The sequence below is a fragment of the Epithele typhae genome, assembly GCF_022376455.1.
Source record: "Epithele typhae strain CBS 203.58 chromosome Unknown BXZ73scaffold_80, whole genome shotgun sequence".
NCBI lineage: Eukaryota > Fungi > Basidiomycota > Agaricomycetes > Polyporales > Epitheliaceae > Epithele > Epithele typhae.
Window position 1 is genome coordinate 72230 of NW_025954271.1, and position 22252 is coordinate 94481.

General features: G+C 58.7%; 5 protein-coding genes and 1 non-coding gene across 6 annotated transcripts; 4 read left to right on the plus strand and 2 right to left on the minus strand.

The window, feature by feature from the left end:
- Nucleotides 1-360: 360 nt before the first annotated feature.
- Nucleotides 361-5414, plus strand: BXZ73DRAFT_54537 (P-loop containing nucleoside triphosphate hydrolase protein; the record flags this gene model as incomplete). Its single annotated transcript, XM_048021185.1, has 14 exons — nucleotides 361-390; nucleotides 446-498; nucleotides 562-796; nucleotides 848-1254; nucleotides 1323-1715; nucleotides 1775-1818; nucleotides 1874-2243; nucleotides 2294-2675; nucleotides 2740-3015; nucleotides 3066-3222; nucleotides 3272-4056; nucleotides 4116-4776; nucleotides 4823-4986; nucleotides 5040-5414. The coding sequence occupies 14 exons, from the start codon at nucleotides 361-363 to the stop codon at nucleotides 5412-5414; spliced, it is 4332 nt and encodes a 1443-aa protein (XP_047872835.1).
- Nucleotides 5415-5544: 130 nt separating this feature from the next.
- BXZ73DRAFT_106296 (copper amine oxidase) lies at nucleotides 5545-8509 on the minus strand (the record flags this gene model as incomplete). The annotated part of the gene is made up of 11 exons (XM_048016583.1): nucleotides 5545-5582; nucleotides 5638-5704; nucleotides 5764-6497; nucleotides 6547-6643; nucleotides 6696-6825; nucleotides 6879-6997; nucleotides 7048-7211; nucleotides 7267-7774; nucleotides 7834-7953; nucleotides 8006-8159; nucleotides 8208-8509. The coding sequence occupies 11 exons, from the start codon at nucleotides 8507-8509 to the stop codon at nucleotides 5545-5547; spliced, it is 2433 nt and encodes an 810-aa protein (XP_047872836.1).
- A 2147-nt stretch (nucleotides 8510-10656) lies between these two features.
- BXZ73DRAFT_106297 (P-loop containing nucleoside triphosphate hydrolase protein) lies at nucleotides 10657-16921 on the plus strand (the record flags this gene model as incomplete). Its single annotated transcript, XM_048016584.1, has 34 exons — nucleotides 10657-10815; nucleotides 10867-11307; nucleotides 11362-11599; nucleotides 11652-11692; nucleotides 11750-11796; nucleotides 11858-11972; nucleotides 12031-12290; nucleotides 12343-12439; nucleotides 12491-12521; nucleotides 12577-12712; nucleotides 12767-12812; nucleotides 12863-12890; nucleotides 12944-12970; nucleotides 13026-13088; nucleotides 13145-13185; nucleotides 13234-13757; nucleotides 13825-13837; nucleotides 13893-13952; nucleotides 14004-14099; nucleotides 14148-14361; nucleotides 14412-14574; nucleotides 14634-14777; nucleotides 14834-14895; nucleotides 14954-15193; nucleotides 15250-15352; nucleotides 15408-15526; nucleotides 15580-15646; nucleotides 15697-15884; nucleotides 15937-15959; nucleotides 16013-16138; nucleotides 16194-16458; nucleotides 16523-16638; nucleotides 16691-16714; nucleotides 16772-16921. The coding sequence occupies 34 exons, from the start codon at nucleotides 10657-10659 to the stop codon at nucleotides 16919-16921; spliced, it is 4467 nt and encodes a 1488-aa protein (XP_047872837.1).
- A 288-nt stretch (nucleotides 16922-17209) lies between these two features.
- Nucleotides 17210-18010, minus strand: BXZ73DRAFT_54539 (uncharacterized protein; the record flags this gene model as incomplete). Its single annotated transcript, XM_048021186.1, has 5 exons — nucleotides 17210-17278; nucleotides 17337-17406; nucleotides 17456-17557; nucleotides 17626-17683; nucleotides 17740-18010. 5 exons carry the CDS (start codon nucleotides 18008-18010, stop codon nucleotides 17210-17212), a joined length of 570 nt encoding a protein of 189 aa, XP_047872838.1.
- Nucleotides 18011-18470: 460 nt separating this feature from the next.
- BXZ73DRAFT_t183 lies at nucleotides 18471-18569 on the plus strand. The gene has a single exon. It is a non-coding gene; the product is annotated as a tRNA-Arg (tRNA).
- Nucleotides 18570-19443: 874 nt separating this feature from the next.
- Nucleotides 19444-21472, plus strand: BXZ73DRAFT_106299 (HET-domain-containing protein; the record flags this gene model as incomplete). Its single annotated transcript, XM_048016585.1, has 2 exons — nucleotides 19444-20409; nucleotides 20462-21472. The coding sequence occupies 2 exons, from the start codon at nucleotides 19444-19446 to the stop codon at nucleotides 21470-21472; spliced, it is 1977 nt and encodes a 658-aa protein (XP_047872839.1).
- Nucleotides 21473-22252: the final 780 nt, after the last annotated feature.

The following is a 22252-nucleotide window of genomic DNA, read 5'->3' on the forward strand; positions in this document are numbered from 1 at the left end:
GCTCCGGGTCCCGCCCCCGGCTATACCCCTCCCTGTCCTCGAACTCGCCCACGAGTTCCGAGTCCATTCCACTTTCCGCGCATACGCCGAGTCCACGCAACGCGCCCATGCCAGCGCCCTTTGCGACAAATGCGGCCATGATGAAACACCCTGCATGTTTACCGCCGCTTGGCTGTCGACGTCGACGAGGCTCCTTTGCCTCGGCGCCGACCGAGCGTCGTCCGCGATTCTCAGCTCCGGAGCGCTGGGCATTTCCAACCATCGCGTAACGTGAAGATCTTCCGTGGGCGACTCTTCTCACAACAAAGAGCCTGCCGGAATGAGGGGGTGCCTCACGGTGCACATTGCTCTTGCTCTGCGATGTCGTTCTGCGACGCCGACGGTTCCTTCGTACGCCTCTTCGCTCCTATCGCCATGATTCTGCTTCTAACATTTGTAAACACAGGGGCCGCAGACTCAGTGTCGCGGCTTTGACTTCACAGTCGTCTTTGAGAGCAGGTGCGGGCTACTCTTTTGTGTGCAGCCAACACATATACCAGCCTTACTCACTTTAGTCTCCAGCATTCTTTCGTTGATCCCCAGCGTCATTTTCCTCATCCTGTGCCTCGTTTTTGCACTCAAGTCGCGTCCACTGCTGTCACTCTCCTTGCGCCATGTGATCTTGATCATCCCCTTTCTGATGCTCTTCATTTCCTCCGTCCTCTCTCTCGCCGCCTGGCTGTCCGCCCCCGTGGTGCTCCCCTCATCTGCGAGGTCCAATGTAACCAGTGCCTTGGTGCTTTCACTTCTTTCCGCGGTAAGTCTTCTTGCATGCAAAACAAATATGTGGTTCTGATCGGATTCTCAGATCGCTATACTGGCTCTCTCGCCTACGTTCGGTCGGTCGAGATACATCCTCTTTGTGGCATCCCTGTACCTCGTCGTCACCTTGATTCTCGACACCGCGCGGATTCGGACATTCACTATCATCGGCACCTCGGCCACGTCCACATTCTTCTACGCATCCTTTCTCGCGCAATTTGTGTGTCGCTTCATTGCAATGGTCGTGCTCGCCTTCCCTTCGCTACTCTCATCACAGGAGGCGACGCTGGAAGGAACAGGTTTTCTGTCCCACATCTTCGTCACATGGGCGCTCCCTCTCATGTGGCGGGGCCGACACTCCAGCCTGGAGCTCTCGCAATTGCCAAAACTTGATCCAGACATGGACACTTCCATTCTATACACACAGTTCGAAGCACACTGGAACATGGAGAAGTATGCACCCAACAGCCATTTTTTGTTCCTTCCGTTCCCATCGGCTCATATTGTCACGTCATTCACAGGTCCAAGCACGGCCAAGACGCATCCTTGGCTCGCGCCCTCCTGCGCGCATTTTACCCTACCCTTCTCGGCCCTGTAGCTCCCGGAGCCCTCCGCGCGCTCGCTCAGGCCGTGCAGCCCGTGATGGTCAACGCAATCATTCAGTTCCTCCAGTCCTACACGTCCTCGACCTCCGATCGGCCCGAACCAGCACAATGGGGATGGGCTCTCGCCGGCGCCTTCGCCATCGTATTCTTGGGCCTCGCAGGCGCGACTGGTCAATACTTTTACTACGTGTACAAGGGGGGAGCGCACGTGCGTGCCGCGCTTGTTGAGGCGATTTACCACAAGACCCTCCGCTTCTCTGCCGACGCGCTCTCTGACGCCGCCGGTGGAGACGCCTCGAACCTCATGAGGTCCGTGTTTCATTATTCTTTCACTATTCCCGCACGGTGCCTATCCGGTCTGGGTTTAGTGTTGACATTGAGCGCATCACGCTCGCCATCGATCCGTTGCACCGTGAGTCGCTAATGTCCGCCTTTCCCCCGAGGCCGCTCACCGACCGCTCTGACAGAACTCTGGACATCGCTGATCGTCATCGCGATCGGCCTCTACATCCTCTGGACGCAGATCGGCACTTCGTTCGTCGCCGCCGTGGTCGTTACCGCGGTGTGTATGGTTGCCACCCCTCTGCTGTCATGGCACATCGACGACCTGCAAGAGGTGTGGTCTGCGGTGACCGACTCCCGCGTGCGCCTCATCTCGAGCGTGCTACACCAAATCACGGGCGTGAAGCTGTCAGCCTACGAGCCCGAATTGGTCCGGAAGGTCGACAACGTGCGGGACAAAGAGCTCGGCGCGATGAAGCGCTTCTGGAAGGATCTTGCGGTCGTCGTCTGTGTCACCAACACGGCCATGAACATGCTCAGTCTCTTCACCCTCGGGTACGCATCCCTGCCCGGGTTTCAATTTGTCGTCTTACCTGTATTTGCAGAGCCTACGCCATCGTGTCTTTCTTATCCCAGTCGGGCTCGTTGGACACTGCCCGACTTTTCACATCGTACACAGTCCTCACCATCATCGCCGCGCCGCTCTTCTCCGTAGGGCAAAACTACGCCACCGTCCTTGCCGCGTATAGCAGTTTAAAACGCATCCAATCATTCCTCAACGCACCCGAGCGCTCCGACCTGGCGCCCACCATCGGAGCAGTTCAAGCTGGGGAGGAAAAAAGCGTTTCCGAGAAGGCCTCGCACAGATCGCCAAGCGAACTTCGCCTCACGGGAACTTTCGGGTGGGGCGAGAAGAAGGTGCTCGAGAACATCGATGTCCACGTTCCAGTCGGGAAGGCGACTGCCGTGGTCGGTCGCGTGGGCTGTGTGAGTTCATACGCAGTTTTATTTGTCGTGGACCCCCGAACACTGACGACCCAGGATGGTCTAGGGAAAAACGACTTTCCTTGCCTCGCTCCTAGGAGAGGCCACTGAGACAGGTGACTGCACGCGGACGGAACTCGATGGCCCTGCCGCGTTCTGCTCGCAAGCGCCCTGGCTGCGCTCTACCCTCTCTATCGAGCAGAACATTCTCTTCTCTTCTCCGATGGATCGCGCGTGGTTCAACACTGTGGTTCACGCATGCGCGCTCGATATAGACTTTGGTGCCGGCGCACTCGACAGTAGGGTTGCGAAGGGGTTGAGTGGCGGCCAGAAAGCACGCATCGTAAGTCCATACGTTTTCTGTCAATGTGGCTGTCATCTCATTGTTTCCAGGCCCTTGCTCGTGCGATGTACTCCAGGTGCGACACATATCTCCTAGACGACGTGTTCGCGGCTTTGGATGCCACGACTTCGATCGCTGTGTTCGAAAGCCTCCTTGGTCGTAACGGCTTGCTCAAGGGTCGAACGGTCGTGCTCACAACCAACAAGGGTGCGCACTTTTCCACCAGAGAATTCTTCGTGGTCTAATCAGGCCCCAGTTTCTCACCTACAGCATATGGACAAGATCATCATGCTCGGCGATGGCGGTGTGCTCGAACAAGGATCCTTCGAGCAGCTCTCCGTCGCCGATGGTCCCACTGGCACTCTCATCCGCGATCATTCCTCAACTTCAGCCGGCACCGTGGACGACGCCCCTCAAGCTGTCACCTTTGACGACACCATCGACGACATGGACAAGGCCGACGCTGAGCAAGAGGAGATCGACGCGATTCAGCATGGCTCCTCTGGCTTCGGTGCCTACCTCCACTACTTCGCCGGCGCGGGGTACTCCTCGATGCTCATCTACGCCATCTTCCTTTTCGTCACCGTCGGCATTCAGATCGTCACTCCTGTATACCTCCAGCTTTGGGCCGCGGCAAACGACAGTGGAGCCGTGTCCACGTCATCAGTCTTGGGCAAGTACCTCGGTGGTTACGCGGCGATCGAAGTCGCATACACGATCGCCTTCTCCACCGTTTTCTACTTCTTCGTGATGCGCATCGTCTCCGGGGCGTCAACAGCGCTGCACCGCGACGCCTTTGCGGCAGTGATGGCTGCGCCGATGTCGTTCTTCGGGGGCACATCCGTCGGCAAGGTCGTGAGCCGATTCAGCCAGGATACTTTCATCGTCGACTTCGAGTTCCCGCTCGCGATGCACGACTTCGGGTATGAATCCACGCGCATGGTCGGCAGCGCGATCCTTATGATCGTCTCCGTGCCGTATCTCGCCATCGTCGTTGCTGCCATGCTCGTGCTCGTTTATGTTATCCAAAAGTTCTACCTCGTACGTCTTCTCCCTCCACTTCTGGCCCCTACGTTCTCTGACTCGAAGCTCATCCACAGGCTACCTCCCGGCAACTCCGCCGCCTCGACCTCGCCAGCAAGGGCCCCCTCTACACCCTCTTCTCCGAAACCGTCGAGCTCAACGGCCTCCTCACGATCCGCGCCGCGCACAAGTCCGCCGACTACGCCGCCGCGAACTCCCGGCTCCTCGCGCGCTCCCAGGGCCCGTTCTACCTCACCAACGTCGCGCGCCTCTGGCTTGCGACCACCGTCGGTGTGCTCACCGCGGCCGTCAACACCGCGTTCGTGCTCATCGCCGTCGCCCAGCGCGCGTCCACCTCCGCTGGCCTCTTCTCCGTCGGGCTCTCCCAGGCGGTCTCCCTCCAGGACATCATCTCGCTCGTGCTCACGAGCTGGACCCAGCTCGAGATCGCCGCCGTCGCCGTCGAGCGCAACCTCGAGTACACGCGCGTCGCGCCGGAGGACGACGGCGCGCTCGTCCCCGCAGTCGAGGACAAGGGCGCCTGGCCGACGCACGGCGCGATCGAGTTCCAGGACGTCGTGGCGCGGTACGCGGGCCAGACGGAGCCAGCGCTCAAGGGCATTTCTCTGAGCGTCGAGGGGGGCTCGAACACGGGGCTGTGCGGACGCACCGGCTCGGGCAAGAGCACCGTGCTGCTCGCCATCCTGCGCGCGCTCGATGTCGACGGCGTCATCTCTAGTACGTCCTCTCTCCTCATCCATTGCCCTGGTACTCATGTTCGCAGTCGACGGCAAGGACACAAGAACGGTCTCGCGTCGGACCCTCCGACGGAACATCACCGTCGTCCCCCAGGACCCGCTGGTCATCGACGGCACCTTGCGCGAGAACGTCGACCTGAGCGGCACCAAGACCGATGCCGAAGTCTGGGAGGCTCTCGAGCGCGCGCAGGTGCGACCTCCCGTTCCCGCCGCGTACGCCCTTCGCTCACGGTTCGTGCTCAGCTCAAGGACGTCGTCACCGCGTTCGACGAAAAGCTCGACCAGCCGCTCAGCGCGCGCGGGAACGAGCTCTCGAAAGGCCAGACGCAGCTGCTCGCGCTCGCCCGCGCGCTCCTCCGCCAGAACAAGGTCGTGCTGCTCGACGAGGCGACCGGCAACCTCGACGTCGAGACCGACAAGGCCGTGCAGGAGACCATCCGCGCGGCGTTCAAGGACTGCACCGTGGTCACCGTCGCGCACCGGATCGAGACGATCGTCAACTACGACCAGATCGCAGTGCTCGACGCGGGGAGTGTCGTCGAGGTCGGGAACCCGGCGCAGCTGCTGGACGCGGAAGGGTCCGCTTTCGCGCGACTCCGTAATGATTCGGTCATGTAAACACGCGACACGCCGTAAACGTAGAGTGAAATCTTAATGTCATTATTGTAACATCGCTGGGCGGGTAATAACCACCGTGGCCGCAGTCTTTTCGTGAATCCGTAGTCATCGTACATCATGTCTGTCGCACTCAGACAATGGACTCGGTGTCGTTGTACGGGTGTTGAGCTGCGGCCGATCGAGTCAGGATGTTGTTCAGCGCCATGAGCGACGGAAAACTCACGATCGTAGGGGAACTTGCGAACCGAGATGTCGCCGCGGTAAGCCCAGAAATCGGGGACGGCAGCGGTCTGTGCGTCGTCGCCCGTAAGCGATATGCCAACCTCTCAGATCTCAGCAGACGACGTACCAGGTTCGCGCCGCCCTTCGACATCTCCGAGCCGAACGTGTTCACCAACTGGACGCCCGAGTTGTTGTAGTCCACGCGCACCGTCTGGCGCGAGTCCCGCGACGGGTCGTGGAGGAGGTAGTTGTGAGGCAGGATCATCATCGACCCCTGCGCCGTGGTGAACACCGTGTTCGGCAAGTCTCCCGTGTGCGGGACGTGGTGCATGCCGAGGTTGAACCACAGCACGACGTCCTCCTGCACGAGGCTCTCCCCGTCCAAGAACTCCCCGAAGTTGACGACCGGGTTCGCGACGTCGTACCCGTTCAGCGAGTGCGCCGCGCGCGGCTCCGTGTCCTTCCGCACCGTCGCGTACAGCTGGTGCGTCGCGAAGCTCTGCGACGCCAGCAGGTCCGAAGACTCGGTGATCGTCAGGTGCATCCCGCTCCCACGCCCGGGCATGATCCGGTACCCGCGCGGCTCCCCGAACGGGTTCTCCTCGTCTTGGTTGACGACCATGAGCATCGTCTGCGCGTTTGCCGTCCACTGGATCTTGCCCTCGTCCTCGGTCTGGAGGTAGGAGCGCTCGAGCTTCATCGTGCTGCGCTCGACCCCGTGGGACCAAGGGTAGGCCTCCTTGACGGGGACGACGGTGTGGTTGGCGATCGAGTTCGCGGTCCCGAGAATATCGATGTCGGCCTTGAAGAGGAGACAATGGTCGTGCATCGAGCCAGAGAGGCCGGAGCGGATCTTGTAACCTAGGAAAAATTGAGCAACATCCAGAGTGGCTACGTGGCATCCACGAACCGTAGTCCTCATTGCCGTAGTAGTACGTGCTCTGAATATAGCCACTGGCACGAACGGTCACTTCGATGCTGCCGTCGAGATAGAACGTGTAGTCGAACTGCAATGTGCCATCAGGTACGCGACAGGGGCTAGACATCGAGAGCACTTACGTTGTAGTCGTAGTTGCCAACCGTGCTGACTGAGCGGACCACGAACGCGATGTTCTTCGTGCCGGACACGTACGCCTCGTTCGAATGGCGCTGGATGAGGTATCCAGTGTCGTACTCGAAAAGGCAGATCCTGGGAGACGAAAGTTCAACGAATATACGAATAGTCTGTCGACCAAGACGTACGAGTTAGGGTGCGTCCTGCTGATCTCGCTGGCGTGGAAGCTAGTGTTGAGGAAAGTGGCGTGGGTCGGGCAGTCGTAGCCTGCAAGGAGCTCGAACGCGTAGGGGCCAAAACCGTAGTACTGTCGGTACATGTCAGAAATCTCAACTCCATCCTCGTGTGAGCACGTACAGTGTCGAGGTAAGCGACGCCACTCTGAACAGGGTCTGCTCCCGCGTAGTGCGCGATAGCCTCCTCAAGCCCAAGCTCGTAGACGATACGCTCGCCACGGTACTTGATGTCAAAGAGACGAAGGCCAGTGTCGCGCGAGTAGCCCAGATAGAACGAGAAGTCCACTGCGGCGCCAGAGTCAGCAAGATGGACGCCGGAACACGAGCGATGAACACTTACTCCACTCGACATACTTCTCGTCGATGTCGACTTTGTACCGCAGGCCCTCGGCGCCCCCGACAGGTACTTGCAGCGGCGGAGCGCGTTCGCTCCCCCACATCGTGCTGTTCTCGCCGCCTTCGGTCTTGGGGCCCATGTAGTCGCTGCCGATCCAGTCGCCCTCGAGGTTGCTCTCGAGCTTTGGGAGCTCACCAGCCTCCCACGCGGCGCGGAAGGACTCCGTGGAGTTGTAGTATGTATTCGCGTAGAACCAGCCAAGAGCGGACCACAGGGAAGGATCGCGACCGGAAACGTTCGTCTCCAAGAAGATGCCCTGGGGGAGGAGCGTCTCGCCGTCGAAGATGGATTCTGGAATGCGCCAGTAGGTGACCCACATGAGGGTCGTGTACTCGTCGGGGTGCCAGGCGGGGTCAACGCCCCAGATGTCGAGGTTGTCGTCGTCCGTGCCGCTCGCAGTGCCGTTGATCAGGTCGGTGAGAATGTCTTGCACGGTGGCGGAGACGTTGGTCTACGTGCACGCGAAGGTTGAACGAGATGGGATACGCGACGAAGGACCAAAGAACTCACGAAGAACTCATACTGAAGGTCCTCGTCCGCGTTGTAGTTGCGCTGGACGGCCTTTCCCTTGGTGGTTGCCCAGTCGAGGGAGGTGTAGGTGGACGTGTTCGAGATGGGAAGAGGGCCGACCTTCGAGCCGGGGTCTGAGAACGTCGCGCGAGAGGGAAGACGCGTTGCTCACCTGGAACTCCTGTAGCCACGGCTCCTCCGACGCGCCAAACCAGATAATGGCCTTTGCGTACCGATCGGGCTTGCTTCCGTTCCCGCTGAGGTACGGCAGAACGGCCGTCTTGTTGGGAAGAAGCGTGTCGACGACCTGGATGGTGTTGTCCCAGCTGAGGACGAGTCAGACACGTCTCCCATGAGCGCGACGCGGGACGAACCTGGTTCCATTCTCCGCGGCGGTGAGGTTGAGGGCGTCCTGCTTGTGGAGGAAGGCGATGACATCGGCGGCCTCGTCGTTGGAGAGCAAGTCCCAGACGTTGGCCTTGGGCGCGTCCGTGGACGGGGCGCGAGCGGCCCAACCGGTACCGGTGAAGCCGGACGGATCGTGGCTGGAGCCGGGCCGCTTGTTGCGGACGCGCGTGGCCTGCTTCGATCGGGGATGTGCGACGCGTTGGACCTTGGCGCCGACGGCGGCGAGCTCCACGACGAGAACGACCAAAGACAGCACGCTGAGACGCATTGCGACGACCGGCAGCAACGGAGAGGAGTGTGAGCCGTGTCTTCGAACATCCCCTTCACCGCGACATTTATCTGTGGAATGGGCTGATGGCCAAATGTTTTGCTGATGCTTGCTTATCACCCTTGGCCGACTGAGTTGCGCTGGCTGATAGCGGAAAAGCCGTCGGTGCGTAGAGAGGAACCCGGTTAGCACGGCACGATAAGACCGGAGAGTGGAGGAACATGGGTAGATGCAGATGCCATTGGAGATAACCGCAAAAATACCTGTTCATATCGAGCACTGGAAAGGCACAGGGCAGTCTCGCGATTGCGTGACATGTGCATACGGACGCCGTAGAAAGGCTGAGCGTGCGCTAGAGCCGGAGTCGGAGTCAGCAGAGTATCTTCATTGCGTCATGTGAGACCCGATTATTCTGCAAGGTGCCGACCTTGTTCTGATCCATCCGAGCTCTGCTTCGTTCAAATGGGCGTTATGCACAACAGTGTGCCATTAAGAGGAGGATTCAAGCTCCATCCTTGATACACAATCGGGAGTTAGCATACAGTCCTGCCGTGTGCCAAAATGATTGTGAACTTAGACAAATCCAATACTGACTCGAAACAGGTCTTTGCAAGTTCAGTGAGCATGATTCAATGTGCGGTGTTGGAGTGGGTCGTCCCAAGCCGCGTGGAGTCGTCGATGGATGGGGTGACAAGCGGGAGTGTGTGTATAGAAGAGAGACGATCGAGAGACGGGCGGACGCCGGGCGATGGGCGGAGGGCGAGGGCGAACGGCCGCGGCGGGCGGATGGACGGAGAATGAGAGCCTGAGCCGAGGGGGAAGGGGGAAAGGGGGAACTGGATTGCGTTGGCCCTAGGACGTGCATATATGTGAGGGCTGGTGACCCGGCAGCTGTTCTCTCAGCTAGGGCACCTCGTCACACAGAATCCCACAGAAAGCGAAGAGAATCTGTGAGAAGGGCGCATACAGTGGCCAGAGTCCGTGGCCGGCGGGCCACCCATTGTCTGCGGTCCAATTCCTATTCCGACTGGACTCGGAGGATCTGGCCTTGAAAACATATGTCCGTGCTACTTGCCAATCGCGGACCATCTCAGATCGTTCAGACGATAAGTAACGCTACATAGGCGGATATTCGGCTTTGCTGGGCCATATTCCTGAGACTGTTCTGTCCACGTGCATGGCATCAACTACTAGCAGTAGTCGTACCCGCACGCTGCGCAAGGTTGCATGTCGAAGACGGACCATTTGGTGACGCTGGCATTAACCATTTGACCCCTGACGGGCGGTGAATAGCTTCGGGGAGCGCGTGGCGCGTGCCAAGAGACTTGGAATATATTCATGGTTTGCGCGGCTCACGTACGAGGGGTCCCCGTTGTAACACGATACAGGCTGGTCTTCTCATGCGCCAATCCAACGAGGAAGTAATTGTATCGGTGCCTATTTAGAGGACGCTGGGTACCCTGGTGCGCCGCGCCTGTGGTGAACAGCTTGTCATCAGAGACGCCGGTGTCCGTATATGGGTCGGAGCAGGCTGTGCATGTTGGCCCACGCCTCTGCACTGCAGCCATCGTGCCCTCAATCGCGCACGGACCAGCACCTCGAGGACTCTCGCGGCTGCCGCTGTGCTCTCCCAGTCTCATTTCCTTCTCCACGTTCGCTCACGCGCGCCCGCGCTTGTGCCTCCCACGCGGTCCGAGGACACCTGCAGGCTGCCAGCTGTCTCATCCAGGCATCCTCCTCTTTCCCTTCCCCGACACTCGTATCCCTCCGCCAGCGACCTTGGTCTGCCAGCCACAAGCAAGATCGGACAAGATCCTTGTTGCGTCATCTTCGCACGCCCAAACCGCGTCAAACACGTGGCTCGTCTGATCCTTTTGTACTCATCCCTCTTGTGCCTCCTTCTTGGTCTGTGGCGCGACCAAGCCGTGCACACGCCCGCCACTTGTGAACGGCACATATATAAAGCCCTCAACGTACGTTTCGCTGGATTCCTTCCTTCACAGCAAATCGTAACTCACCCCCCGCTCCACATGTCTGACTCAGAGCCGCCTCGATCTCTACAACAAACCTCTCGCACAGACTCTCGTCTGGAGAAATCTCCTAGAAGCTCGGCTTCTACAATCCAGGCCTGTTACAGGCCCTTCGACATGCCGGAAGACAGTATCTTCGACCTCATATCTGCTGCTTCGGCCCTATGCCTCATCGTGCTCTTCGCTCTCGTCATCCCTGCCACTCCTGCCATCCCCCGATTTCCGTCCGGTATAAGCTTTGAATGGGCAGTATACTTTACCCAAGTTGTCGTCACGGTTAGCCCACGTTCCAGCGGATTTCCTGCCGAGCTGACCACTCTTCTTTAGGCATGCGTCTTCATTCTTACATTCTTTCCTCGACGAAGGGATTCGAGTCGCCCACTGTGGTCATGGGCCCGCACGACAGTCCTCCTTGGCTTGTGGTCCACTTACGCATACCGGAATCTCCTTCCTCTGGCCACCTACAACGGTGTCCCCATGGACGTCGCCGCCGAAGGCGACATTCTATGGGCGAAGATCGGCGTGCTCACATTCTCTGCCATCATTCTGCCACTCATCTCACCGCGCCACCGCCGAGTGGCGCATGAGGGAAACCATGAAGAGTCCAACCACGTCGAATTCACCCCTTCCATCCTCTCGCTCCTCACGTATGCATGGCTGGACCCGCTCATCCTCAAGGCTCAGGGCCTGGAAACGTTTGAAGTCAATGAGATGCCGCAGCTGGCCGATTACAATCACATAGGGTACTTGATCAACAGCGCGCGCGAGGTGCGCTTATCGCTACGTTCTTCGCACGCGTCTACTAACGCCGCGTTCTCCCAGGGTTCGAATGCTCCGGGACAGTCAGGTGGAAGACCCCCAAGCCGGACCGCAAGTCCGATCCCCGCGTCTGGCCCGACCGCTCCTGCAGACCAGTCAAGGCCCAGATGGTCATTGAATCCCATCCATTGGGTGTACGCATGGATGTCCGGTAAGAAACAAGATGCCGTCACGAAAGGAATCTCCACTCTCTTCTCTGCCCGTCAAGACAGGCTTGTGCGGGAGCTCTCATGGCTATTCAGTACGCAACTATCCAACTCGGGCCGAACCTTAAACTGATACTAGTCTCACAGGGAAGGACCTGACTATCGAAGCGGGTGCGGTGGTGCTTGCGGTAAGTTACCAGTATTCGGGCGTGGGGCAGTTCAGTCTGCTCATCGCCTTCTTACAGAGCGCTTCCACATTCCTACAACCTCTTGCGCTCAAGCATATACTTTCGTAAGCGCAAACCCTTCGAGGTGTTTCGATACCGCTGAACATATGGTCCTCATCGACGCAGCTTCGTTGAGGACGGCGTCTCCGACGACAACGTCCGACCATGGGTGTGGCTCATCATCCTCTTCGTTGGATGCTTGGCGAACCCGATGTTCTATCAATTCTATCAATATGTCTCGGTGGGTGCTGCATTTCATCCGACATCGCTTAGGCACTTCTAACGTTTGGTCCGATCAGACCCAAGTCGTTGCACGGACGCAAGCGATCATCACCAATCGCGTCTTCGAGCACTCGCTGAAACTGCGAGCGGCCCACTACACGTCGCGCATACCTGACGGTGCAATCAAGCAAGCGCCTATACCCAACATTTCGAACCTCGTCACCACAGATCTGATGGCGGTCACGAACGCGTCTACCTTCGTGCTCCTCATCCTCATTGAAACGCCAATCCAGCTCGTCCTCTCCACGTACTTCTTGTATGTCATTCTCGGATGGAGGTGCGTAAACAGTCCGCGTGCTTCTTCGGATGACTGAGACTATATGCTGTAGTGCGTTTGTCGGCGTGGGCGTGATGATCTTCCTCTTCCCTGTTCCGACAATGCTCACCGAGCTCGCGGCCAAGTACCGGAAGGGAGAGGCAACCAAGGTATGATCGCTTTGTCTGACATGCAAGTCGCCATCTGACAAGCCGTCATAGATGGATGTCCGTGTGAGTTTGACGCAACAAAGTAAGTTGTATTTAGGAGGCATACCGGCCCGTTCTGAGCATCTTCCATCGCGCAGCCGTGGAAGCCATCCGCACCGTGAAGCTCCTCGGATGGCAAAAGCAGCAGGGAGAAAAACTGCAGAAAGCTCGAGACGACGAACTCGAGTCTACAGCAGCTAGCGAGTACATGAAGATCTGGGTCCGTGCAGTCACGTATGTCCTCTTTGGTCCGGCGTCGAGACGGGATGAACTAATCGCACTTTACAGCGTGTTCCTCCCCTTGCTCGTCATGCTTGCTAGCTACACGACCTTCGTGAGCGTACTGTACGGCATTCATATAGCATATACTGACTTTGTGCATAGACGTTCCTCATGCAGCGAGATCTCACTGGTGCGTCACGCGTTTGTAGACCATCGCGACCGTCTTCTGACCATATTTCCTAGCATCAATCGTCTTCTCCTCCATTTCGCGTAAGCAGCGAGAATCTTATCTCGTTCGCCACCGTCCTCACTTCATTCAATCCAGTGTTCGAGACCCTGAGAGCTCAACTTGGACAAATCTTCTTCCGATTCCCGATCCTGTCGAGTGGTGCGTCCATAGCCTTCATCTTCGAGCTTCACTCATCGATTTGACTTGTATCACAGGCCAAATCTCACTCGATAGGATCAACCGATTCTTGACCGAGGTCAGTGATTTCCCTCAAGCTACTCGCCACCCCTCTGACACCTTCCAGACGGAACTCCTGGATCAGCACGTGACCCCCGGATGCCCGGGTCGGCCTGAAGACCCCGAGGCGATCGAGATCAAGGAAGCCAAGTTCAGCTGGACGGTAAACGACGCTCCCTTCGCCGACGAGCCTCAAGGTTCGACCGAAGGTAGCGTCGCGCCTGCGGACAAGCACAAGCACTTTATCCTCGAGGTCCCCAAGACCGTCACGTTCCAGCCACGCGTGCTGAACATGGTTAGCGGCGCCACGGGGTGCGGAAAGACGTCCCTTCTCCTCGCGCTGCTCGGCGAAATGCACTACATCCCTGGCAGCAACAGCTCCTACGTCAACTTGCCGCGTGCCAAGGTCGCGTACAGCGCCCAGCGCCCATGGATCCTCTCGGACACGGTAAAGAACAACGTCGTCTTCGGCACTCAATACAACGAAGGGTGGTTCCGCCAAGTCATGAATGCTGTCGACTTCGAGGTGGACATGAAAGACTGGAAAGACGGCGCAGAGACCCGCGTCGGCGAACGTGGCGTCACACTGAGGTGCGTAGAGGTGTACCATCATGCTTCCACCCCATCCTCACACTCTAGTTCGATCATTGGTGTGTAGCGGCGGACAGAAGGTAAATGCGAAGCCAGCTTCTCCACGAGTATGTGAAACTCATCCCTTCGCTCCAGGCACGGCTGTCGCTCGCAAGAGCTATCTACTCTGATGCAGACATCGTGCTTCTGGATGACGTATGTGTTATCCGCCCAACATCATCTCGGTGGTACTGACTCCACACCCAGGTTCTCTCGCAGGTGGACGCCGAGACCATCGCCCATATCCTTGAGCGTTGTTTCGGTGTCAACGGCGTCTTGAAGGGGCGTACTGTCATCTTCGTTGTGAGTGTCAAAACATCTGGTCTTCACGCTCTAGCTGATTGCGCGTAGACCCACCAAACCGACGTCGTCCACAGATACGCTCAAGCATACGTAACGTTCTCTGACACGGGTGTCGTCAACGAGTGCTCCTTCGATTTTGACGTTGCAGACGCTGAGACGGCCACCGTTCACCAAAACATTGCTGACGAGGAGGTGCACCTCGAGAGCCCAACTGCGCGGAAGCAAGAGCAGAAGCAAAGGGGCCACGTGGGTTGGAAAGCCAGTAAGTTGCACTCCTGGTGGGCGTCGCTCGAGCTCACGGATCTTATATAGTCACTCTATTATTCGGCAACATGAGCGCTGCTCCTGGTCTATTCTGGATCGGCCTGGTGGTGTCGTTCTTCGCCGCGAGCCTCGCCCTCAACGCGCAAGTATGGCTCCTCGGATACTGGGCGGATCAATATGTCGTCAAAGCCTTGGGATCCGACTCGACAATGTTGTTGTAAGCTCTCCAACCCTTCACAGAGGGCTCATCTCACCTCGCACCCCTTACAGCATCATGCTCTCATATGTCGCTCTCATGATCACGTCACTAGTTCTCGCGGTGTTCTCCAACCGGGTCTACCTCCACGGTGCGCTAAGGGCATCCGGCATCATCCACCAGAAGCTAGTGTCCAGGCTGTTGGGGACAACGCTTCAGTACGTGCTCGGAGTTTCAGCAGCTTCCGAACGCGTTCTGATGCGTGTTTTGGTAGATGGCTCGACGACACACCGACGGAGCACATCCTGCAACGATGCACTGGCGACATTGGGTTCGGTACGCTGCTCACACTGAGCCTAAAAGTTCTCACTACTTACTTGACTAACGTGTGTAGTCGATGCACAAGTCGCTGGGTCCCTCTTCACGTTGCTTCAATCCTCGACTGCGCTGCTGTTGCGCCTAGCGCTGGTCGCCGTCGTTGCGCCCCTGTTCAGCATCGGAGTAGCGGTCACCGGCGTCATCGGCGGCATCATCACCCGACTGTACATGAAGGCACAGCTGCCCATCAACCGCCTGCAATCCCGTCTGCGCGCCCCGCTCCTCGGAAACATCAACACCACTTTCCAGGGACTCGGTGCGTCCCTCCTTAACGCCACTGTGAGCTCGATTCTGACGACAGCCGTCTCGCAGTGTCTGTACGCGCCTACAAAGCCGAAATTCTCTTCCGGAACCGCATGCACACCGACATCGACAACGTGACGCGGGTAGGGAACACCTTCTTCGATCTCAACCGGTACGTCCTTCATCTCCAGCGCGGCGTACGACAGTGACTTACCAAAAACCCACAGCTGGGTCACCCTCCGCGCCAATCTCACAGGCGCCGTTTTCACGGTCTCCCTCGCGGCTTACCTGCTGTACTTCTCGTCCGCAAGCGCGTCCAACATCGGTTTCTCTCTGAACATGGCCAGTGAGTTGCCGCATCTCCTTTGAACTCGGGGCTTCACTTACGGTGCGCTTCAGTTGCGTTCACTACTCAGCTGTTCGAATGGGTCCGGAACTTCAACAACTTTGAGCTCTCTGGCGTCGCGTGAGCCCGCTCCCCCTTCTTAAGAGACCATTTCCTGACCGGCGCGACAGTCTCGAGCGGATCCAGGAGTACTTGGTCATCCCTCAAGAGGAAGATACGGTCGGTGCGACGCAAGTAGACAGCGCATGGCCCGAAGAGGGCTCTATCGATGTCACGAACTTGTATGCTGGATACGGCAACAACACAGTGATCCACGATATCAACTTCAACGTCGCTCCTGGGACGCGTGTCGGAATAGGTACGAACGACGCTCTGTGCGCCCGTCACGTTTGCTCACCCGTTCGCACCAGTCGGCCGAACCGGCAGCGGCAAGGTGATCCCAACCGTTCCTTTTCTCGCCCCACGGCTGAGCGTTGGCATTCGCAGAGCACCCTCCTCCTCGCCTTGTTGCGCTTCGTCCAATCCCATGGGGACGTCAAGATAGGCGGGCGGTCCATCGCAGACATTGATCTAGCGACGCTCCGGAAGAAGATCACGATAGTGCCTCAAACGGTAAGCCCTCCCTCGCCGCCGCGCCGCCGACGAACCCTCACTGAACGCCGGTCAGTCCGACCTCTTCGAAGGCACCATCCGCAGCAACATGGACCCCTTCAACGAGTTCACGGACGAGCAATGCGCGTCAGCGCTCCTGGCCGCGCAAGGGATGGACGACCCCGAAACCGACGACAAGCGGCCCTGGCTCGAGCTCGACCGCGATGTCGCCGCGCGCGGCGCGAAGCTCTCCAGCGGCGAGCGCCAGATCGTCACCATCGCGCGGGCGATCGTCCGCGGGAGCAAGGTAGTCCTCTTCGACGAAGCCACGTCCTCGATCGGTGCGCGGGCCGCGAGCCACTTTTGCGACCGCACTGAGAGCAGTGGTGCTAACGACTCGCACAGACGTCCAAACGGACGACCGGATCCAGAAGGCGTTCTACAGGCACATGAAGCGGACAAACACGACCGTCATCGTCATCGCGCACCGGCTCTCCACGATCAAAGACTGCGATAAAGTCGTGAGTGGACAAAGTGTCGGGCGTCGTCCGCTGCTGATCGGCCTTTCTGCAGCTCGTGTTCGACCAGGGGAGGATCGTACGTGCCCCCAGTGCTTCGCCCCGCTGTCCCCGTGCTAACACGACAATGTCCTAGGTCGAAAGCGACACTTGGATCGAACTGCTGCAGAATGAAGACGGCTTCGCCGCGAACCTCCTCAAAGCCGCTGGGACGATCGTCAATGAGCTGTACAGACAGTACACGATGGTCCCCGAAAGCCAAGCGTCCTCTTCCTCCGGCCCGTAAGTTTCCTCTAGAGTCTTCTTGTCGACGCTCGCGTCGAGATATACCACGTTGTACCAATAGCTATGCCCCCTCCGTCATCCCTCGCGTCTGGATACCTCCCGCCTCCCTGACCCGAATGCGTGTTTTGTGCTCTGAATCGCCTCCGCTGTATCCGATCCCGTCTTCCTGGTACCCTATTCGCGCCCCGCTATGTAATATCCTTCAGCTGTCGACGCTTCTCGCGAGCGGGTTTTTTCACGACGTATTGTATTGAACGAGCTACAAATCGAATATATCCGCATCACACCGCTACAGCTTGGGCTGCATCTTCCCGAGCAGAGAGGTAGCGATCATGCGCCCCGAATCCTTGTCCGCAATCTGGAGACGGGTACCGGATCAGCCCCCAGCGTCGCGCGACCCGGGCGCGCGTACGTACCTCGCATCTCGCCGCCATGATGCGTCTGCCGAGGACGATGGAGGTGCTCGTGATTTGCATGCACGTCTCCCTGTGCCCGTTTCTCAGCGCCCGTGAAGCGCGGCAAGCACGGCACTCACAAGGACGCGGGAGAGTGGAAGAAGATGTTCATCGCCTGAGTGACGCCGACCGCGTTCGTGTTCTGGACCACGCCCAGCGCGACGAGCGGCATCGCGCCACAGCTGAGCCCGGCGCACGGGGGAGCGAGCATGAGAAAACACGCAGAGGAAGCCCGGTAACACGCACTCACAGGTCGACGAGATAGCACAGACACCCGCCGTGCACCAGCCCCGCGCCGTTGAGCATCCCTCCAGCCACAGTCAGCCCCGCGATCCAGCCAGCCGCCAGACCCTCCCGCGCGCACCTGCGTTCGCCTGGACCTCGGCGACGACGACGGCCTCGAGCTTGTCGCCTCTGGGCTCGACGTCGATGCGGGTCACGCGGATCTCGCGCCCGGCGGCGTGCGCGAACGAGTCCGGGGTGCCGACGCCGTATGCGCCGAGGGTGTTGAGGGTGAGCTGCTTCGCGTCCGGGGGCGCGTTCCCCGCGACGGCCGCGCCGTCCATGTACTGCGGGAGGGCGTGGGGGTCGACCCATCCGCGGGCGGTGGCGAGGCGAGAGGCGAAGGGGGGCATGGCGGGTGGGTGGGAGGCTGGAAGGTCGTCTTAGAGTGGAAGGTCGTCTTAGAGTGGAAGGTCGTCGTAGACTGGGAGGAAGGCGAGGGCGACGGTGCGAACGGGGCGCAGGAGGGGAGAGGGCGCGCTTCCAGACCCGGAGCGCATCGGGCGCGAGATGGGAGCTCAAGAAGTGGAGGAGAGCAGGACGAATGCCAGGACTGGTCCTCGCGCAATTGATCCCGGACTTCTATCGCCCTTCTTCATTCTCTCGAAATGTCACATCTGAAACGCTGGTGGAAGACGCGGCTCGCACATCATGGGTAAATTCACGGACAGAGATGATTGTGTCCGGCAGCCAGCACAACGAGGGGATTGAAGGAGGGGTGTCAGTGAAAGTAGTGGAGGGAGTTGGTAGGAGTTGGTAGACGGCCCTTGTAAAACAAAGGTATATATTGCTACTATGCTTTTACCTTAGCATGGCTACCTGGCGCAATGGTAGCGCGTTCGGCTTCGATCGCCAACGGCTACTATGTCACGTGACACCGAAAGGCTGCAGGTTCGAGTCCTGCGGTGGTCATCTTTTGACTCGCATTCATACATATATGTTTGTTTTGTTCTGTTGGCCAAGATGCGTTAAAGGCCGCCTCTCTTTTTTTTGGATCGGATTAATCAAGGACCACCACGCCGAAATCGCGGGACTGCACGACGTCTCACGTCCAGGACTCGCGCAGACCGAGTCTGCAACACGGGCATCGCGCGCCTCGTATTTCACCCGCCTCCGCCTCCTCCTCCTCCTCCTCCTCTGCTCGCCGCTCACACCGGTGACCGCGCTCCAGTTCCGCGTCAAGCTTTTTCAGCGCAAGTCTGATACCACGAGACGTGCAATCCCCTGCACTGCCCCCACTGGTCAGATGTCGAAGCCATTTCTACGCGCGAAGGTGCATGGAATTTATGGTTGGAGAAGCTGTGGAGGATACATTGGTTTATCGGACGAGTTTAAATGCGATATTTTTGGTCGTCGACAAGGGGAAGGGACAACAGTGCGCCCCCGTTGATGCTCTCGACCCGACCTGCCTTGGGGATGCCTAAATTACAGAGCAGGGCCCCGTGTGTCCCTATGCTTAATGTTAATGGACCTCCGAGGCCTCAAGCTTCAAGCAAGGAATGGATTCAGGATTCAGGATGGCCAATATCGTTCATGGGGCAAAACATTATCCACGGAAAACGAGCAAGGGCTGGATATCTGGATACCGATCACCAGCTGCCGGCGCGCTCACGATCAAGTCACACCGGCGCTTCCCGGGTCGCGCGCGGTCAGAATTGCCCGCGTTTAGCGAGCGCCCCATTCAACGTGGCTCACCATCTCTCTGTCTTTGTCTCAACCTTCCACAACCTGAAGTGCGTTGAAAGTGCCCATACCTTTGGTTTACCGACTTACGGACCCTCCAAAGATGTGGCTGCTCAGCACCGACCGCGCAGAGCTCCACTTCTTCTCCGCACCAGGTGCTGTAATCGGCGGCTACGCCATCCTTTCGCATACATGGGAAGACCAAGGGGAGCAAACGTACCAGCAGATCCGCAAGCTAGAGGAGCACTGCAAAGTCACAAATCAGATCCCACGCAACCTCGTCTCCCCCAAGATCCGACACACCTGTCTCCTCGCCGAAAGGCACGGCTTCAAATGGGTCTGGATCGACGCATGCTGCATCGACAAGACCAGCAGCACAGAGCTCTCAGAAGCGATCAACTCCATGTTCCGTTGGTACGCCGCATCCGAAGTCTGCTTCGCCTACCTTGCCGACGTCCCCACCGACGACGCGCTCCACGCTCCCGGCTCGGCGTTCAGGAAGGCCCGTTGGCACACGCGTGGATGGACGCTGCAGGAGCTCATCGCCCCCCTCTTTCTTCTCTTCGTCTCACAAGACTGGCAGGTCATCGGCAACAAAATCGAGCTTGCCGGCCTCCTGGCTGATATCACGGGCGTACGGGAGGAAGCACTCAAGAACGAGTCGTCGTACTCCACTGAATCTGTCGCCACCCGCATGGCGTGGGCCGCCAACCGTCGGACGACACGCATCGAGGACGAGGCGTACTGTCTCATGGGTCTCTTCCATGTCAACATGCCGACCATTTACGGCGAGGGCAAGCACGCGTTCCAGCGGCTTCAGCAAGAGATCATTCGCCAGTCCTTCGACACTAGCCTCTTCGCATGGGGACGATGGTTTTCGTACACCTACGGAGCAAAACCTATGACAAGGCAGAGAACTTACAACGTGTTCTACGCACCCTCACTTGATCACTTCTTCTTGCTCGCTCAGTCCGTGTCTGCTTTCAGTGACTCACGGAATATACGCTACTCCCCGAATACGTTGTACTGCATCCAGCCCTATCTTCCGTGGCAGTGGAAACCAGAAAATGTACGTGCTTCGTTGGCACTCTTTATTGCTTCTGTATTGACACAACTCACAGAATGAGCCCGCCGACAGCGAGAAACGGACGCTCGGCCCCTTCGGGCGCCTCGAGCTGCCGAAGTTCCACAAAACAAACTACGGAATGAAATGCCGCTTCCCTGTCTTCGAAGTCCAAGGAATCACCGTCGCAATACTCATGGCGGACGATAACCAGGAGCACTTCGGACTCTTATTGCATCCGACTAACGACAACCTCACAGACCCCTCCTCTGTCTGCTACAGCGTTGGCTGGGGCTTCGATATGCCAGACGGCGGGGTCAGCTTCGTGCGCCGGGTCCGGTTGGGAAAAAGCTGGTACAACCTCTCATTCCTCGGGGAGCCCGTCAAACCTGAATGGCGCGACATCTACATCGCCGATTCGTTCCCCGAGTACCGCAAGGTGGACCGCGTCGCGCTCTGCTACCCGCTGCACAACATTCTTCCCGCGCCGCCCTTCCGGTTTCCGCACTGGCTGATCGACCGCCTGCTCGTCCTCGGGCTCGGCACCAACGCCACCCCGCTCATCAAGAGCTCCCCGAAGGACGGCCCCGGCACACCGCTCCTCGCGTCGATGTACTTCGAGGACGTCGCCCAGAGGGAGTGTATCCTCTTCCACTTCGGCACCTGCTCCGCCCCCTCCCCTGACCGTGACGGGCCGTCCGACGGCGCAGCGGACGCCGAGCCCGTGCACTGGGCGACGACGTTCTTGCGGACGCCGTCCGTGTGGCACGTGGACTCGCCGCTGGGCGAGCACGACTGCGCGACGGACCACGTGCGGGACTGGCCCGGGTGGGCGCGCGAGTTCGTGGACGAGGATGGGGCGCGCATCGTCCGCCTCGCGTTCACGCGCTCGACGCTCGCCCCGGTGATCACTAGGGTGTTCCACCTCGAGCTCGCGGGACGGCGGTACGAGGAGATGATGGCGTCGCGGAACGTGTGGTTCCCGCCGAGGGCGCAGTCGGATGTGGACGTGATTCTCGCCGAGCAGGGCGCGGCAGTGGCGGGGGGGAGCAAGCGCGGGGAGAGATAGAGACGATGATTGGGTCTGGTCGGGGAGCCTGTGCAGCTCTCGCGGTTGATGACGCGGAATCTCAGTGATGTCTAAGACTCAGAGGATTGTTTCCCGAAGTTTAACTGTAACTCTGGGTTTTGTTCTAGTAGACATCTTCGAACACAGGGATGACTGATTCGCCAAAAAGCAAAAAGGGATGGAATCGAACGCTCACCCGTGGACGGTACTAGCGCTGGCGCTTACAGCTATCAGGCGCTTAGTAGGGGGAACGCTGGCTGTCTTCTTCTCAACCACGTCCCTCAAAAGTTCAATCAGCAGGTGTGCCTAGTCTTCGGCTTTTTTCTACTAACCGCTTTTCTAAGATACGACAGTATCTCACTCTCAGACGGCCCATTTGCACCACAGGCCGTCAGACTACTAGTACTTCCCTGCGCAGTGCGGAGGTCTTGTTTGCTGGCAGACGATGGAAGCAAAAACAACCTCCTCTACACGTTGCATGTGTCGCCGGGCGTGCTTCAGGACGATACATGCACGGGCCGGCGTTCGAGTGCTCGAGAATGACGACGTCGGATTTGTCTACCGCTCACAACCAAGGACGCCCACACCAAACCCTTGTTTGGCAACACCTCTGAACTCCGCCGTCCAGCCGGGGCCTGACTCGAGCACCCCAAATCATTCCTAGGTGCCGTCAACTCGGGCTCTGCAAGCAATCCGCGACACACGACGGCCTGTGGTGCCCTCCTGCCCCCTGGTCGCCGTGATGATTTCTCCGCCTCTTCTCGCGCTCGGTAGGTCTGT